This window comes from Chrysemys picta, chromosome 10, assembly GCF_011386835.1.
Source record: "Chrysemys picta bellii isolate R12L10 chromosome 10, ASM1138683v2, whole genome shotgun sequence".
Taxonomy (NCBI): domain Eukaryota; kingdom Metazoa; phylum Chordata; order Testudines; family Emydidae; genus Chrysemys; species Chrysemys picta.
The window spans coordinates 33194281-33210856 of record NC_088800.1 but is presented as its reverse complement, the minus strand read 5'-3'; the positions used below and the strand labels follow the sequence as shown (position 1 = coordinate 33210856).

Sequence of the window (16576 nt, the reverse complement as noted above, 5' to 3'; positions counted from 1 at the left end):
ATTGCCCTTATATAAATCCATGGTACGCCCACATCTTGAATACTGCATACAGATGTGGTCTCATCTCAAAAAAGATATACTGGCATTAGAAAAACTTCAGAGAAGGGCAACTAAAATGATTAGGGGTTTGGAACAGGTCCCATATGAGGAGAGATTAAAGAGGCTAGGACTTTTCAGCTTGGAAAAGAGGAGACTAAGGGGGGATATGCTGGAGGTATATAAAATCATGAGTGATGTGGAGAAAGTGAATAAGGAAAAGTTATTTACTTGTTCCCATAATATAAGAACTAGGGGCCACCAAATGAAATTAATGGGCAGCAGGTTTAAAACAAATAAAAGGAAGTTCTTCTTCACACAGCACATGGTCAACTTGTGGAACTCCTTGCATGAGAAGGTTGTGAAGGCTAGACTATAACAGGGTTTAATAGAGAACTGGATGAATTCATGGAGGTTAAGTCCATTAATGGCTATTAGGCAGGGATGGGTAAGGAATGATGTCCCTAGCCTCTGTTTGTCAGAGGGTGGTGATGGACGGCAGGAGAGAGATCACTTGACCATTACCTGTTAGGTTCACTCCCTCTGGGGCACCTGGCATTTGCCACTGTCAGTAGACAGGATACTGGGCTCGATGGACCTTTGGTCTGACTCAGTACGGCCATTCTTATGTTCTTAACATATGGTTTGTTTCATATTTTTGTTGGTTGTTTCTTTACTAGGACAATTGTACAGCCTGGTTTTTCACAGCCTGACATTCAGATACTTCATCCTATTAATCTAAATCTGTCTGTGAATCGAAATCTAGCTGCAACTTGGTATCACAAAATTCCTATGTTGGAAATCAAAGGGCATCTTGACACAATGAATGTAAGTATTTTTTTTTTTAAAACACACTACTTTCTGATTGTGTTGTGTTGATAGTGTGAACCTTTACATTGTTAATAATTCCATGAATATTCTTTGTTTTAAAAAAAATGTACAGGTTGGTTAAGTCTATGCAGGTTTATTAGGGCCCAGAAGAGACTCATTGTGTTGTGTTAGGTTTAGTTGGAATTAAAAAAACAACAACTTTTAAAAAATATTTTACTGCACAGGAATATAGAACTAAAATGATGTTTTTAAACTGTTAAAGAAAATACACTGTGATCAAGAATGTATATACATTTGTATAAAAAGAAAATCAGATGAGTTTAAATCTCATAGTCATCTGCTAGAAAGAACATGTTGTAAATAAGACTGAATTCCATTGTAGATAGTCAGATTCCTAAAAAGTCTTTACCCCGTAACTTGTGTGTTGTTTTGTTGTTGTTGTTGTTTTGTATTTCTTGGATGGTCACATATAGAGCTACATTTATGAAAGCCATATTATTGTGGTGTTTGATTCTTTTGAGTGGTACTGCTGAGTGAGACGTGATAAATAAAGAGTAATGTATTCCTGCCATAAAGAGCTGCTTTGCTGATATAGGTGAACAGTAAGAGGAACACATATACAATTCATTCTTTAAAACATTAAGCTGTTACGTTACAGGTTATTTTAAGTCAAGAGGATTTGAATGTTCTGCTTAAAGTATTGACAGAAAACCTTGGTGAAGCAGATGAAATGTTAAATAAAGCAAAACCAATAGTGCAAGAGGAAGGTAAGAGACTTTTTCTTCTGCAATCTTCAATTTTAAATGGGTATTAGTCTTCATTAAATTTTCGGTGAAAGTGAACAGTTAAATGTAAATGAAAAGCAAGTCTATCCCCAATTTTTACTACACAATTGTTTGTTCTCTTGCTTTCTTGTCTTATTTATGTGTGTTGACATTGCTCATATGTAAACATATACTTGAAAGTGAAAATATTGGAAGTAAAAATGAGCAATGTTATTAACTAAAAATCTATATGGAGTTAGCCAATATTGTCATATTGTGAGAGTATTTGTAATCAACAGTGCTTCCTTCTTCCATTCTTTACTGAAAGGCTCAGTTGAAAGAAATTTTGTACATTTTCACTAAAAATCTTTAAATATATAAAATACATAGAATGTGTTTCTTGTGTGAAATGAATTGTAGTAACACTTCTTTGAATGAAATTAACAAATCATTGAAAATGGCAGGAAAAATTAAAGGAACTGAGATACCTCTGTCAACACAGAATGAGAGTACTTCAGGAGAAAGCTTACCTGGTACAACAAAAGTAGCATTACATGAAGATGTAACCAACATGCTCCTTAATTTTGAAATCAAAGAGGTATATATTTAACTGTACAATATCTTGCTTGTGGCTGACTGTGAGGACCAGGTTTTGTATCCCTCTGTGGCTGCTTTGTACCAACCAGGACAGAGTAACCATAAAGCCAGTTCGGCAGGATACTTTGGGAGGATACCAGATTGCCCTTGGTTAAGGATATCACTAGTGGGTGGAGCTCACTCAGCTCAATGCCAGCTTCCTGGTCCCCAGTGTAGCACCTTTTTTCCCCTAGCGGTTCTTAGTTACCCATCTGTTACGTGCTCAGCCAGTGAAGAAATGTTGGAAAGAGATGCATGCCGCTATAGAAAATAATTTCCCTAGGTAATTTTAAATGGGCCCAAATCAAATGTAAATACTGGCAACCTTCTGCTTTAGATCTTTAGCAATATCAGAATGTTGTGTGTCAGTCCAAATAAAATGAAACAAAGCAAAACCTTGGATTCCAGCAAAGAAATCTTGTGGTATCCAAAATAGTCCCTAGAATCACTAGTTTTTAGAAGAGTTACAAAATGGAAAATAAAAATTCTCATCCTCAAAAAGAAAAGAGCCTCTAAGTTTTTCATTCAGTCAGACTTAATTATATGCTCTGATTCATAATGTACATACTGCCCCAAATTTTCTCCTTGTCTTAGAGGGTGGGGGGCAATCCAGGAGCTGTAATCAGTTGCCTGATCTGTATTATGAACCCAATTTGTTTTCCAGAGACTGTCTGAATATGAAATGTTCTGGCTGTGGCCCCAGTTCTGTTGTAAATTGGATCACGCTAATGGCTGTATTAACTTGATCCCCTTAGCTCTGGCCACTGTGTGGATATACACTAGCTGAGAATTGACAGAATGCAGATGCCCATGACAGGGTTTCGGGGACAGTTGCCATAGGATCAAGCTGGTCTGCTTTATGCCATCTGAGATTTCACCCTATGCCAGGGATATTCTCACTTCTTCATTTAGGGACGGATTAGGTCTCTCTGTGCTTCATGCTGCAAAATGGCCAGAACTGGGGATAGAATCTGGTCTTAACTCATGATTGTGTTTGGGAATAGGGGTTAGCTCATTTAAAACATTGTCATTTTGATTATAAGGTTGTATGTCTCTCTGAATATTTTTGACTCACTATAATTCTTGTGCTTTCTTGTCTTCATGCCTCTTATCATGCTGCCCCTCTACCTGGAATGGTTTCCTCATAATATTCTAACAAGCACTTTATTATTTTTCATCTAATTCCATTAAACTAACTGCATCCTGCAATGCTTTCTACTACCACATCAATCTCTTACCTAAAATTGCTGTGCTCTGGATCTGGACTCATGGTGGCTTTTCCCCTTAGCTCAGATCATAAGGTGTTGAGGGGTAAGCACTGTGTATTACTGAGATGGGGTACATTGATGGTGTTGTTGAAGTTATTTTTTAATCATCTTGATTCTAACTGGAAGAACAGTTATTTACTTGCACATTCTGTTCATTCACTTGAGGATTTAGATACATTACTCATCTAAAATAGCACATGGTTCACATTAGTGTCAGTTACCCCCTCCTTGTCCCCACAGAGGGCAACTTAGTATTTTTCTAAGTGTTCATTTGCTTGTTTTGTGTACAGCACTGAACAAAGTCTTACACTAAAGAGTTTATAATATAAAATTGATCTAGATAAGACCAGGAGGTACTGAAAAAGCCAGAGAAAGAGAACCTTTTTCCCTGTTCATACCGTTGCTATAGATTGTAAGTGAAGATTTTTCTGGAGGGATTTTACAGATATAGTGGCTTGGCTGAGTGGAATTGGGAGAACGTTACATACATATAGAGAAGTATGGAAAAAGCATAGATACAGGCATGTGTGAGGTAAATAAACAAGGTGTCAAGGCTGTCATTGCTGATGGTGTAGAGTTATGGACATTATAATTACCTGCTATAACCAGTGAATACGTTATTGGAATATAACCTTAATTTATCCCCCCCCCCTAGGTTGTGGTAACCTTGATGAGACAGGTGCAGAAGGAGGGGCATCCCTTACATATTCTAACTGTGCTGCAGCTTGGAAGTGAAACCAGAATTGGAAACCACGATATGACTGCAACAGCATATCTGAATAAAATTACTTTGAAGTGCCTTGAATTTACTGGTAGGTGCATTGTAACTTGGCACTTTGTATATAGTACCCAAACATTATAGCAGTAAGGTTGTACAGTTAAAAATTTTAGAAGTGCAGAAATGAATTTCTACAGCAACATTAACTTTGTGACGTTGTCCTTAGGTAATGGTGCTGCAATAAGTCAGTCTTTAATGGTCTAAGGCCTTGTTTTTGGTGTAAAAGTTAGCTTGAGTTAGTACATTTAAGCCAGTTCAAATGGAGTAACAGCTCCAGTGAGAGCAACCACACTGCAAACCAGCACTTGAGGTACACAGAGTGATTAGATTATCAGATGATGAGTTTTAACTCATGCTGCTGCATCCTCAGCAATTTTCGAGCTTCAACCCTTTCTGTCGGGCCAGCTAGCTCAAGCTTGAAGCACCACTTAATTTGAGCTAGATGGTTTTGTGTATGACAGGAGTCTGGTTAAGAACAAAACTCAGGTGATAGCTTGAGCTAACAACACAATAAAGACAAACTGTCAATTTAATTGTGCAACCTTAATATTATATAGTGTAATAAATATTTGATAGCTGTACTGTTTCCAAAAGCAAATGCTAAAAAAAAAAAATCAATGAAAGTTTCATTTTAATTGTGTGACTTCATACTCAGCTAAAGCACTACTCATTAATAGATATATGTTAAGATGAGAACTCCAGCATTTTTTATTGTGTGTTTTTTAAATAAGGAAAAATCCATAAGTAAATTTGAGCCCAAAAGGAAGACTTTTTTTTTTCCTAAGGGTGTGTCTACATTGAAGAAAACAAACAAAAATCCAAGCAACCAACAGAAAAACAGCATATGGCAGGAAGTCTCAGAGTCTCGGTCAACTGATTTGGGCTCACACTATGGAGCTAAAAATACACTGTAGATGTTCAGGGTTGGGCTGGATCCTGGACTCTGGGACCCTCCTCCCTCATGGAGTTTTCAGAGCCTGGGCTCCAGCCGGAGCCTGAAGATCTGCGCTACTACTTTTAGTCCTGTTGCACGAACTTGAGACAGTTGATCTGGGTTCTGAAACTTGCTACTACTGGTCTTTTTTTGCAGTGTTAGATGTATAATTGAAATAACCGAGTAGTAATTCTGACTTTTGCTACAAAGAATGGTATCCATTGATGTCATTATGATGACATAAAAGGAGCACTGGGAAGATGCACATTTTTTCCAAACTGAAATTTTTTCATGGGTTTAACATAGTATAAAAACGACTAAAACCATTACTTGGATAAAATTACATAAAATATTTATTTTCGTTAGATAGCTCTTGATCTGTGGTCTTTAAACTGAAAATGACTACTTACAATTATTTTCATTATGACCCATTACTTGTTCACTTTCAATAGCTGAGTCGATTAACAATTAAAGCATTTGCATGGGGGCTTGCTTCCTTATAAAATGTGTATGTGAGACAGAGTGATTTGAAGTAATATAAATGTATATGTGCCCTTTTGTCTACAGACTCAAAAGGAGATCCTCTTCATATTATTAATTCTTCAGAGGAGACTGGTGAACACCTTCTGAAAATGGAATACATAAAGGTTTTAGTATAATCTTTATTGAAACCTCTGGATTATTTTAGCCAGTCTTAAAGCACTGATCCTGCAAACACACCTGCATTAAACTTCAATCACAGGCAGAAGTATTTGTAGGATTGGGGTCTAAATGATCAAAGTCCTGTGCCAGTTGTCAGTTTTCAAGAATAAAATCTGCATTCTGCTCTTATACTAACAAGCATAGTGCTCACTGATGTGAAGAATCAATATGAAGTAATTCCAATGATTAAATGTGTCCTCTTCCACTGGGAACAAGATGTGTCAGATCCCAGTGAGCACCCGTTCCTGGCTACCCACTAGCGTTGCTGTGAGGGGAATCCAAGCCTCAAGTGCTTTGGATTCCCAGTGGTGTATTATACTTCTGGAGTCTGAGGAGAGTCTAGCCACTGCCTCAATTTTGGGGTGGCAAGATGCACTCTCAAGATGCAAACCTTCTATTTGATAACCTCCTTCAAAGTGTTGGAACTGATTGTCCAGATGCCTAGCCTTCTGGGTGCAGAACAGTAACCCTTCAAATTTCCCAGTGGTTGAACATACCTCTGTCCCAAAACTCGACTCCAAAATTATTGAACTTCTGCCTTAGTTTTAACTCTCTTAGGGGTGTGCAGCTGTTGTGAAGCAGTTAACACACACTTTGTACAGACCAGCATCTTTATGCTTAATCATGGAAAGCACAGCAGAGTACAGATCGTGCAAAACAGTAAAACATCCTAAACACAATGTCCTTCACTAGCTCACCCTGTCCTTGGGGCAGGGATCATCTGTGTTCTGTCAGGCAGGATCTTCCACAACTTTACCTACTCTGCTCCTGCAGCAGCCTCTTATCTTAATCTGATGCAAAATGGCTCTATCCGCCCAGCTCCTGCCCATGAGTCCCTTTATAAATTCCTGCTGGGAGTCACCTGCTTCTTTTATTTTCCTCCTGCTAACTTTGCACTTAGAAACTCCTTTTCCTTCAGACAAGAAGTGGAAGTTTCTTCTGCGAGTTTGAGCTATCACATTCTCTCAAGATACTTTACTTTAAATAAATGTTCCTTGAGTGCTGATGACTCACCGTAGTCTCTGGCCTGGCAGACACACAATAGAACCCTGTTAACTCATGGGGGATCCACATACATGTAGACTTTTCATGATACAATAATTACATGATACAATTTCTTAAAACTGTCCACAATTCAAAAGTGGTAGAGACAGAATCCCCAATTCATCACACAAGGAACAACCTTATTTGCAAGAAAGTGCTGTTAAATATATTGGAGCATTTGCTCATATCTATTTGTGTGGCAGGTACCACTTTAATAGTGGTACTGGCTCAGTAGGGTTCACAAATTGTGGGGAATGGACTCTGAACAAGGCAGCCTCTCAGAGGGGAGTGAGCTATGGATGTAGATTTAGTTATAGCAAGAGAGAACCTACAATGCAGGATATCCTTCAGAAGGTACGTGGTTATTAGGGAGAAAGTCCAGGACACCATCTCAGTCCAGTAGTCCTTAACACTAGTGCATTCCTTTCTCTTAGTGCGTTTCTTTGTCTTTTTAATGTGAAAGTACATAATTGTAACCAACAAGAGATAGAAGAGATCAAGCTTATTACGTTCACAGGGGTAGCCGTGTTAGTCTGTATCCACAAAAACAATGAGGAGTAACAGATTTATTTGGGTATAAGCTTTCAGAGGTAAAAAAAACCCACTTCTTCAGATGCATGGAGTGAAATTTATAGAAACAAGCATAAATATATATTGGCACATGAAGAGGATGGGAGTTACCTTACAAGTGGAGAACCAATGTTGAAAGCCAAGTTAGTCAGGGTGGATGTGGTCCACTCCCAATAATGGATGAGGAGCTGTCAATACCCAGAGAGGGAAAATTGCTTTTGTAGTGAGCCAACCACTCCCAGTCCCTATTCAAGCCCAAACTGATGGTGTTAAGTTTGCAAATGAGTTGTAGCTCAGGGGTTTCTCTTTGAAGTCTGTTTTTGAAGTTTTTTCTTGAATTATGGCTACTTTTAAATCTGTTATTGAGTGCCCAGGGAGATTGACGTATTCTCCTACTGGCTTTTGTATGTTACCATTCCTGATGTCTGATGTGTGTCCATTTATCCTTTTACGTAGAGACTGTCCTGTTTGGCCAATGTACATGGCAGAGGGGGATTGCTGGCACATGATGGCATATATCACATTAGTAGATGTGCAGGTGAATGAGCCTCTGATAGCGTGGCTGGTGTGGTTGGGTCCTATAATGGTGTCGCTAGAGTAAATATGGGGACAGAGAAGGCAGCGGGGTTTGTTACAGGGGTTAGTGTTTCTGTGGTGTGTGTAGTTGCTGGTGAGTATTTGCTTCAGGTTGGGGGGCTGTCTGTAAGTGAGGATTGGCCTGCCTCCCAAGGCCTGTGAGAGTGGGGGATCATTTTCCAGGATGGGTTGTAGATTGTTGATGATGCACTGGAGAGGTTTTAGCTGGGGGCTGTATGTGATGGCCAGTGGTGTTCTGTTATTTTCCTTGTTGGGCCCGTTCTGTAGTAGGAGACTTCTGGGTAACCGTCTCGTTTTGTCAATCTGTTTCCTCACTTCCCCAGGTGGGTGTTGTAGTTTTAAGAATGCTTGATAGAGATCTTGTCGGTGGTTTTCTCTGTCTGAGGGATTGGAGCAAATGCGGTTGTATCTTAGAGCTTGGCTGTAGACAATGGATCGTGTGATGTGGTCTGGATGAAAGCTGGAGGCATGTCAATAAATATAGCGGTCAGTAGGTTTCCGATATAGGGTGGTGGTTATGAGACAATCACTTCTTTGAGAGGTAATCAATGTAGCATAATTAGAGAAGGGGCATTAGGGGGTGAGAGCTGAGGAAATGTTCTTCTAAGTCAGCCATAAAAATGTTGGCATACTGTGGGGCCATGTGGGTACCCATAGCAGTGCCGCTGATTTGAATGGTATAAGTTCTTCCCAAATCTGAAATGGTTGTGGGTGAGGACAAAGTCACAAAGCTCAGCCACCAAGTGTGCCGCGGCCTCATCAGGGATACTGTTCGTGTGGAATATTGGTGTAAAGAGCTTCTACATCCAGGGTGGCCAGGATGGTGTTTTCAGGAAGATCACCAATGCATTGTAGTTTCCACAGTAGTATCTCGAAGATAGCTAGGACTGCTGGCAGTGTAGGGTCTGAGGAGAGATAATAGCCAGATAATCCTGCTGTAAGAGTGCCAGTGCCTGAGATGATGGGGCCTCCAAGATTTCCAGGTGTATGGATCTTGGGTAGCAGATAGAATACCTCTGGTCCAGGCTCTAGGGGTGTGTCTGTGTAGATTTGTTCTCATGATGTAGCAGGGAGTTTCTTGAGCAGATGGTGTAGTTTCTTTTGGTACTCCTCAGTGGGATCAGAGGATAGTGGCCTGTAGAATGTAGTATTGGAGAGTTGTCTGGCAGCCTCCTGTTCATAATCCGACCAGTTCATGATGACTGCAGCACCTCCTTTGTCAGCCCCTTTGATGATAATGTCAGAGTTGTTTCTGAGGCTGTGGATGGCGTTGCGTTCTGTACAGCTGAGGTTATGGGGCAAGTGATGGTGTTCATGCACAGGCTGAAATTGTGAACATCTGCAGAAGCACTCTGTGTAGAAGTCCAGTTTGTCATTTCAACCGTTGAGAGGAGTCAACGCAGAATTCTTCTTCTGGTAGTGTTGGTAGGAGGGTTCCTGTAGGTCAGTGCTCTGTTCAATGGTGTGTTGAAAATATTCCTTGAGTCGGAGACGGCGAAAGTAGGCTTCCAGATCACTGCAGAATTGTATCATGTGTGTAGGGATGGTGAGGCAGAAAGAGAGTCCCCGAGATAGGACAGACTCTTCTGCCGGGCTGTGTGTGGTTGGACAGATTAACAATATTGTTGGGTGAGTTAAGGGTACCAGTGTTGTAGCCTCTTGTGGCATGTAGGAGTTTAGATAGTTCTTCTTCGAGAGATGTCCCTGTGGGTGCTCCACTCCAGGTGTTGGTGTGTCCCTGCGCCTTCGCTCGGAGATTTTTCGCAGCAGTACTCGTACTGGCCACGCATGCGCAGAGGCTGCCCCCGCTGTGAGTCTAGGATAATAGTACGCATGCGTGGCCAATCTCCTCAGTTCCTTCTCTACCGTCCCCGGCCTGAGACGGAGCTCAGCAGACTCGTTAGGAAATCCCTCACTCTTGCTACAATTACCTATTCTAGTAGATAGTTTGCTGTCAGTTCTTGGTAGTGTAGTTCATTAGTTCTTTTATCTGTTATAAAAATAATAATAATAATTTCTCGCAGCCGCTTCTACCATGCCCGGCTCCACCGGCTTTAAGCGCTGCTATACGTGTAAGGACGCTATCCCGCTCTCTGATGGCCACTCTCAATGTATAAAGTGCTTGCGGGAAACCCACATTCCCCAAAAATGTGCCCACTGTAGCAAACTCAGTTCCAGGACACGGAAGGACAGGGAGCTTAAACTGAAACTGCTCCTCCTGCAAAAGTCTATCGGGTCAGTTTCAGACCCAGGCACCGACTCCGGCTCTGCTGCCCGCCACAGCCCCCCTGCTTCAAAAAAACTGAAGAAATCTACAAAAAATGGGCAGCCCTCTCCAACAAAAAAGTTGGTGAGGCACATGAGTTCTTCAGGCAGGTCAACAGTTTCCCTGCCCGTGCTTTCCCGCCTCAGCACTTTTGAAGAGCCGGGCTCCTCAGGCACCGCACGGAAGCCGCCTCAGGCTGCGGCGGCGGCGCGAGGCTCTGGTGCCGAGGCTTCAGGCTTTCAGTTGCCTGCCTCATTTATGGCACCGCGACGGACACGGTGCCGACATTTCCCGCCCTGCCTGACCTTCTGCAGGCTGATGTTGCCCCCCGCGGCACCGACCATGGCACCGGCAACCGCGGCACAGACTGACAGGGAGATCAAAAGCAAAACCCCTGCTCAGAGGAATGTTCCCTCAGGGCAACCTCCTCCTCCACAGTTTTCACCTCACGCAGGAGCCTCACCTTTTCAATTTACTCAGACAGCAGATCTATTGGTATCACCTATTCTGCAGTCTCCCTGATAAATGCCTGTTTTTCTCCAATGCCTGAGTCAGGATCTGAACAACCTTCCTCCAGTGAGGAGGAAACTGATCCACAGGGAGTTTTTTCTCCATATCAAGACTCCCAGACCCCATTCAATAGAGGTTACAAAAAAAACTACCTCAGCCTATTCTCAGCATCCTGCCCCATGTGGAGTGAACCCCTGGATGGCACCACCTATTCCCTACCCACCACCATGGCAATGTTGGGCACCATGGGCATCGTACCCTCAAGAACACGTGCGCTACGGCACCTCGACCAGGCGCAACACCAGTCTAGCACCGCCACCTGACGGACCTGCCAGTGACACAAGATACCAGGTAGCACCGTCACACTTCCAGGAGCAACTGAGTCCTGCTCCTATTCCAGCAGAGCCGGACGTAACGCCTGAGGAAGCCTTACTTCCCCTTCCTCCAACACCGTCGGATGACTATGCAAAATTCCAAGACCTCTTTAAAAGAGCTGCCAGTGACTTGAGAATTAACTTAGAGGAAGTCACTGAACAACAGCATGAGCTAACAGACATCTTATAGCCCTCTTCTTCCTCTAGAGTGGCATTACCAATCAACGTAGCCCTTTTAGAACCTGCTAAATCCATCTGGCAGACTCCAGCCACAAGCCTACCTACCTGTAAACAAGCGGACAGGAAGTACTTCATCCCTTCAAAGGGCTCTGAATTCCTTTTTACCCATCTGGTGCCAAACTCATTGGTAGTAGATGCAGCGAATCAGAGGGCCAAGCAACTGTACTCCCGCTCCACTCCAGCCAACAAGGACAGTAAATGCCTGGACCTCTTTGGCCATAAAGTATATGCATCCTCGACACTACAATTTCGCATAGCCAATTATACTGCAGTCCTTGCAAAATATGACCACAAAAACTATAATAAATTCATGGATTTTATTGATGACATCCCAGAACAGAAGAAACAACAATTCACAGCTCTGGTTTCCAAAGGACAAACCATATCACGTACCGCTCTTCAAGCGGCCCTCGATGTAGCTAACACTGCAGCAAGGTCGACCGCCACAGCAGTCGTCATGTGACAGGGTTCATGGCTCTCCTCCTCTTTCTTTCCTCGAGAGCTTCTGAGCACCATTGAAGATCTTCCCTTTGATGGGGAAAAACGTTTTGCCTCCACCACGAACGACGTGCTTCATTCGATGAAGGACGCAAGGGCAACCCTCCGGTCCCTAGGTCTCCAGCCACCTGCGACCTGAAGACGACAATATAGATACCAACCTTATCAATGTCCACGCTACTCCGCATTTACACAATACTCCTATAGACCACAGGAGCAACAACAGCAACAACAACGCCAAAGACCAAGATTCCAGCGTCGTCGTCCTAACTCTACAGGGGCGCCGCAACCCCCTCTAACTAATAGGTAGATTTGAAGCATTGGTCGAGGGTTTAGAAAACAGCGTTCCCACTTCAGCCGGCACACCTATCTTTGGACACCGCCTACGACCATCCTCTCATCAATGGCAGAAAATTACATCGGACAAGTGGGTCATCGAGGTAGTTACTATTGGATATGCCATCCCCTTCCTCTCCCTCCCACTCACCCTCCCCGTCCCTCTTCAGGGACCCATCTCACGAGCGACTACTCTTCCAAGAAGTGCAGCATCTCCTTCAACTGGGAGCAGTAGAAACTGTGCCAGAACGACACAGAGGGAAGGGTTTTTACTCCCATTATTTCTTAACAGAGAAGAAAAATGGGGAATGGCGACCAATCCCCGACCTCAGGCGGCTCAACAAATTTGTCAAAAAGCAAAAGTTCAAGATGGTCACTCTCAACACTATAATCCCGGCGCTGGAGCAGGGCGACTGGTTTTCAGCCCTTGACCTACAGGACGCCTATTTTCATGTGACTATACACCCGTCCCACAGACGGTTCCTACGTTTTACTCTCAGCTCCACACATTTCCAATACAGGGTTCTCCGCTTCGGACTGTCCACGGCCCCCCGTGTTTTTTCCAAGTTCCTAGCCGTAGTTACAGCCTACCTCAGAAAACAAGGGATCGTAATATTTCCTTACCTAGACAATTGTCTCCTCAAAGCTTCAACGTTCGACGAAGCTCTCCGATCCATACGGCTTACCATCGATTGTTTCCTATCTTTAGGCCTGCAAATAAACAAAAACAAATCCACATTATACCCCCACCCAACATCTGGAGTTCATAGGGGCATACCTTGACTCCTGGACGGGGTTGGCATCTCTCCCACCAGACCGCTTCAACTCTATAAGCCGACTGGCCACAAGGATTCGCAACTGTCCCCGGGTGACTGTCTGAGACTGCCTACAAATATTAGGTCACATGGCATCGTGCACCTCTGTCGTCCAAAATGCACGTCTATACATGAGGTGCTTCCAAGCGTGGTTGGCCACGGTGTACAGACCGAATGTGCACCCTCTAAACAAGACTCTCCCCATACCTGTCCGAGTCAAAGATTCCCTACAGTGGTGGACAATTCACTCCAACCTCTGCTCTGGAGTCCCCTTTCTTCAGCAGGCTCCATCCCTCATACTGACGACCGATGGATCTCTGACAGGCTGGGGTGCACACATGTCTCACCACACAGTCCAGGGACTTAGGTCTTCAACTGAGACCTCTCTCCATATAAATGTCCTAGAACTTCGAGCCATTCGCAATACGTGCCATCACTTCCTGCCACTAATCAAGAATCAACACGTACGCATAATGACAGACAATATTGCATGCATGTTCTATGTGAACAGGCAGGGAGGAGCTTGATCCCATTCGCTATGCACAGAGGCTATGAAACTCTGGAACTGGTGCATTGCGAACAACATCCGGGTATCGGCGGCCTATCTTCCCGGAGTGATGAATACCACAGCGGACGAACTAAGCAGACGTTTCCCTTGGGATCACGAATGGGAAATAAACGAGCACACCATTCACAATGTATTCCGCATTTGGGGCTACCCAGCAATAGACCTCTTTGCAACCGCAAAAAACAAGAAATGTCCCAATTTTTGCTCCAGAGCAGGACTAGGCAAACATTCCCTGGGAGACGCATTCATGATCCCATGGCACCTAAACTTACTCTATGCGTTTCCCCCGATACTGGTTCTCAACAGGGTCCTGATAAAAATACGAACAGATCGGGCCAAGGTGATCCTAATTGCCCCGTCATGGCCCAGACAGGCGTGGTTTCCTTTTCTCACCAAAATGTCGATTTGACCACCAATCCCCTTGCCTCTCATCCTGAACCTCCTATCACAACAACACGGCCGCTTTCTCCACCCCAATCTGTCCATGCTTCACCTCAAAGCATGGTTCCTAGATGGTTCTCCCAAAGCGAACTAGATTGCTCTGAACAAGTTCAAAGAGTGCTCCTACATAGCAGAACACAATCTACTCGCACCACCTATCTACATAAGTGGAAACGATTCACACACTGGTTTTCAGCTAAACAACTTGGTCCCACGTCAGCTTCTTTTCCGCTCATACTTGACTACCTATTGGACCTTAAGCAATCTGGCCTTTCTTTCAGCTCCATCAGGGTCCATTTAGCTGCTATTACAACTTTTCATGACAAAATTGATGATACTTCTGTATTTGCTCATCCTATCACCAAGCGCTTCCTCAAGGGACTCCAAACCCTATACCCAGACATTAAACCACCTACCACCCCATGGGACCTTCATCTAGTACCATCTTGCCTAACTCAACAACCATTTGAACCCCTAGCCACGTGCTCCCTTTTACACCTCTCGATGAAAACAGCATTTTTAGTGGCAATTACCTCTGCCAGACGGGCAGGAGAAATAGCAGCTCTTATGGCAGACCCTCCATATATGCTACTTTTCAAAGACGAGATTACCCTCAGGTTACACCCCAATTTTTTTCCAAAGATACACTCGTCATTCCACATTAATGAGTCGATACACTTACCGACCTTTTTCCCGAAGCCACATGCTAACTCGTTCGAAGCCTCAATGCATACACTAGATGTCCGCAGGGCGTTGTCCTTCTATTTGGATAGAACCAAACCTTTTAGAAATTCTCCAAAACTTTTTGTCTCGATTGCTGAGCATTCCAAAGGTACCCCTATTTCTACCCAGAGACTTTCAAGCTGGATTTCTCAATGCATCCGGCTGTGCTATCAGATGAAGAAGGTTACACCTCCAGACGGCATCAGAACGCACTCCACGAGATCTCTGGCTGCCTCTGTTGCATTCTTACGCAAAGTTCCCCTGGCTGATATCTATAAAGCAGCCACTTGGTCCTCTGAACACACATTTGTTAAACACTATGCCCTTATTCATGGCCCGCTTGGCCAGGGCGGTACTATCTACGGCATTCCTATCAGATCCGAAGTCCCTACCTCCATGAGGCACACGGCTTTTAAGTCACCTGGAGTGGAGCACCCACAGGGACATCTCTCTCGAAGAAGAGGAGGTTACTCACCCTGTGCAATAACTGATGTTCTTCGAGATGAGTGTCCCTGTGGGTGCTCCACTACCCACCCTCCTCCCCTCTACTTTGGAGTTGGGGTAGCCTCCGTTGTAGAGAAGGAACTGAGGAGATTGGCCATGCATGCATACTATTACCCTAGACTCACAGCGGGGGCAGCCTCTGCGCATGCGTGGCCAGTACGAGTACTGCTGCGAAAAATCTCCGAGCGAAGGCGCAGGGACGCACCAACACCTGGAGTGGAGCACCCACAAGGACACTCATCTCGAAGAACATCAGTTACTGCACAGGGTGAGTAACGTCCTCTTTACTGTCCTTTTTCCTCTGTAGAGAAGTAAAGTATGCATTGTAAATGGCTTGTCTTGTTTTTGTAAAGTCCAGCCACGTGGAAGTTTGTGAGGAAGGTTGGTTTTGTATGAGAGTCTCCAGTTTTGAGAGCTTATTATGGTATTTTCAGAATGGCCATCAGGTGATTTGTAGACGTAGATTTGAAGGCAAGATGGGCTATTATAATTGCTTATTCTAACCCCCTTATTAAGATAGGCTATAGAATTTCACCCAGTAAATTTGCACATAGACCCCATTAACGTATGTTGGCAAAATAGGAATTGTTTAGAAAGACATCCAGTCTTAATTTTAAGGTCTCTGAGAGATGTAGAATTGCTTACGTCCCTTTGTAATCTTTTCCTTTTATTAATTATTCTCATGGTTAAAAATTGGCATCTTATTTCAGTTTTAACTTTGTACTTGATCTGTTAAAATACAGATACTGTTACTGTGTGTTTCAGTCTTGACTCTTTTCATAGGCTGATGCAGATGGACCAGACTTTACTACTACTTACAAAAATACTAAGCAAGCTGTCAATGTAAGTACAAGCATGTAGACTTCAGCAATCTTTTAAGATGAGCTCCTATGTTAATATGTAATTATTTTGAAAGATTAACTAAAAATCTTTTTTTTTTTTAAACAATACACTTGGTTTTAAGGTAACTTGAAAAATGGCGTGTCTAGAATTGATTATTCATTTTAAATGGGAACTGATGAATTTTTAATCTGTTCTTAGCTATGCCAATAGCTGACAATGCCAATTTCTGACAATAGTTTTTGTGGGATGTGATTTGTTAAAAGTGAGGAGGAGGTGTACTCTAGAGTAGTAAACTTGT

General features: G+C 43.2%; 1 protein-coding gene across 8 annotated transcripts in view; it reads left to right on the top strand.

Annotated features, from left to right (window-relative positions):
* Positions 1-16576, top strand: part of VPS13C (vacuolar protein sorting 13 homolog C) — a 213820-nt gene that overhangs the window by 91130 nt on the left and 106114 nt on the right. For all 8 annotated transcript variants that reach the window (XM_065558347.1, XM_042853814.2, XM_005285023.5 and 5 more), the window contains 6 exons: positions 717-864; positions 1526-1634; positions 2096-2229; positions 4191-4347; positions 5815-5894; positions 16219-16278. In XM_065558347.1, coding sequence (XP_065414419.1) covers positions 717-864; positions 1526-1634; positions 2096-2229; positions 4191-4347; positions 5815-5894; positions 16219-16278 — 688 coding nt within the window. The remainder of the gene's footprint in view (positions 1-716; positions 865-1525; positions 1635-2095; positions 2230-4190; positions 4348-5814; positions 5895-16218; positions 16279-16576) is intronic.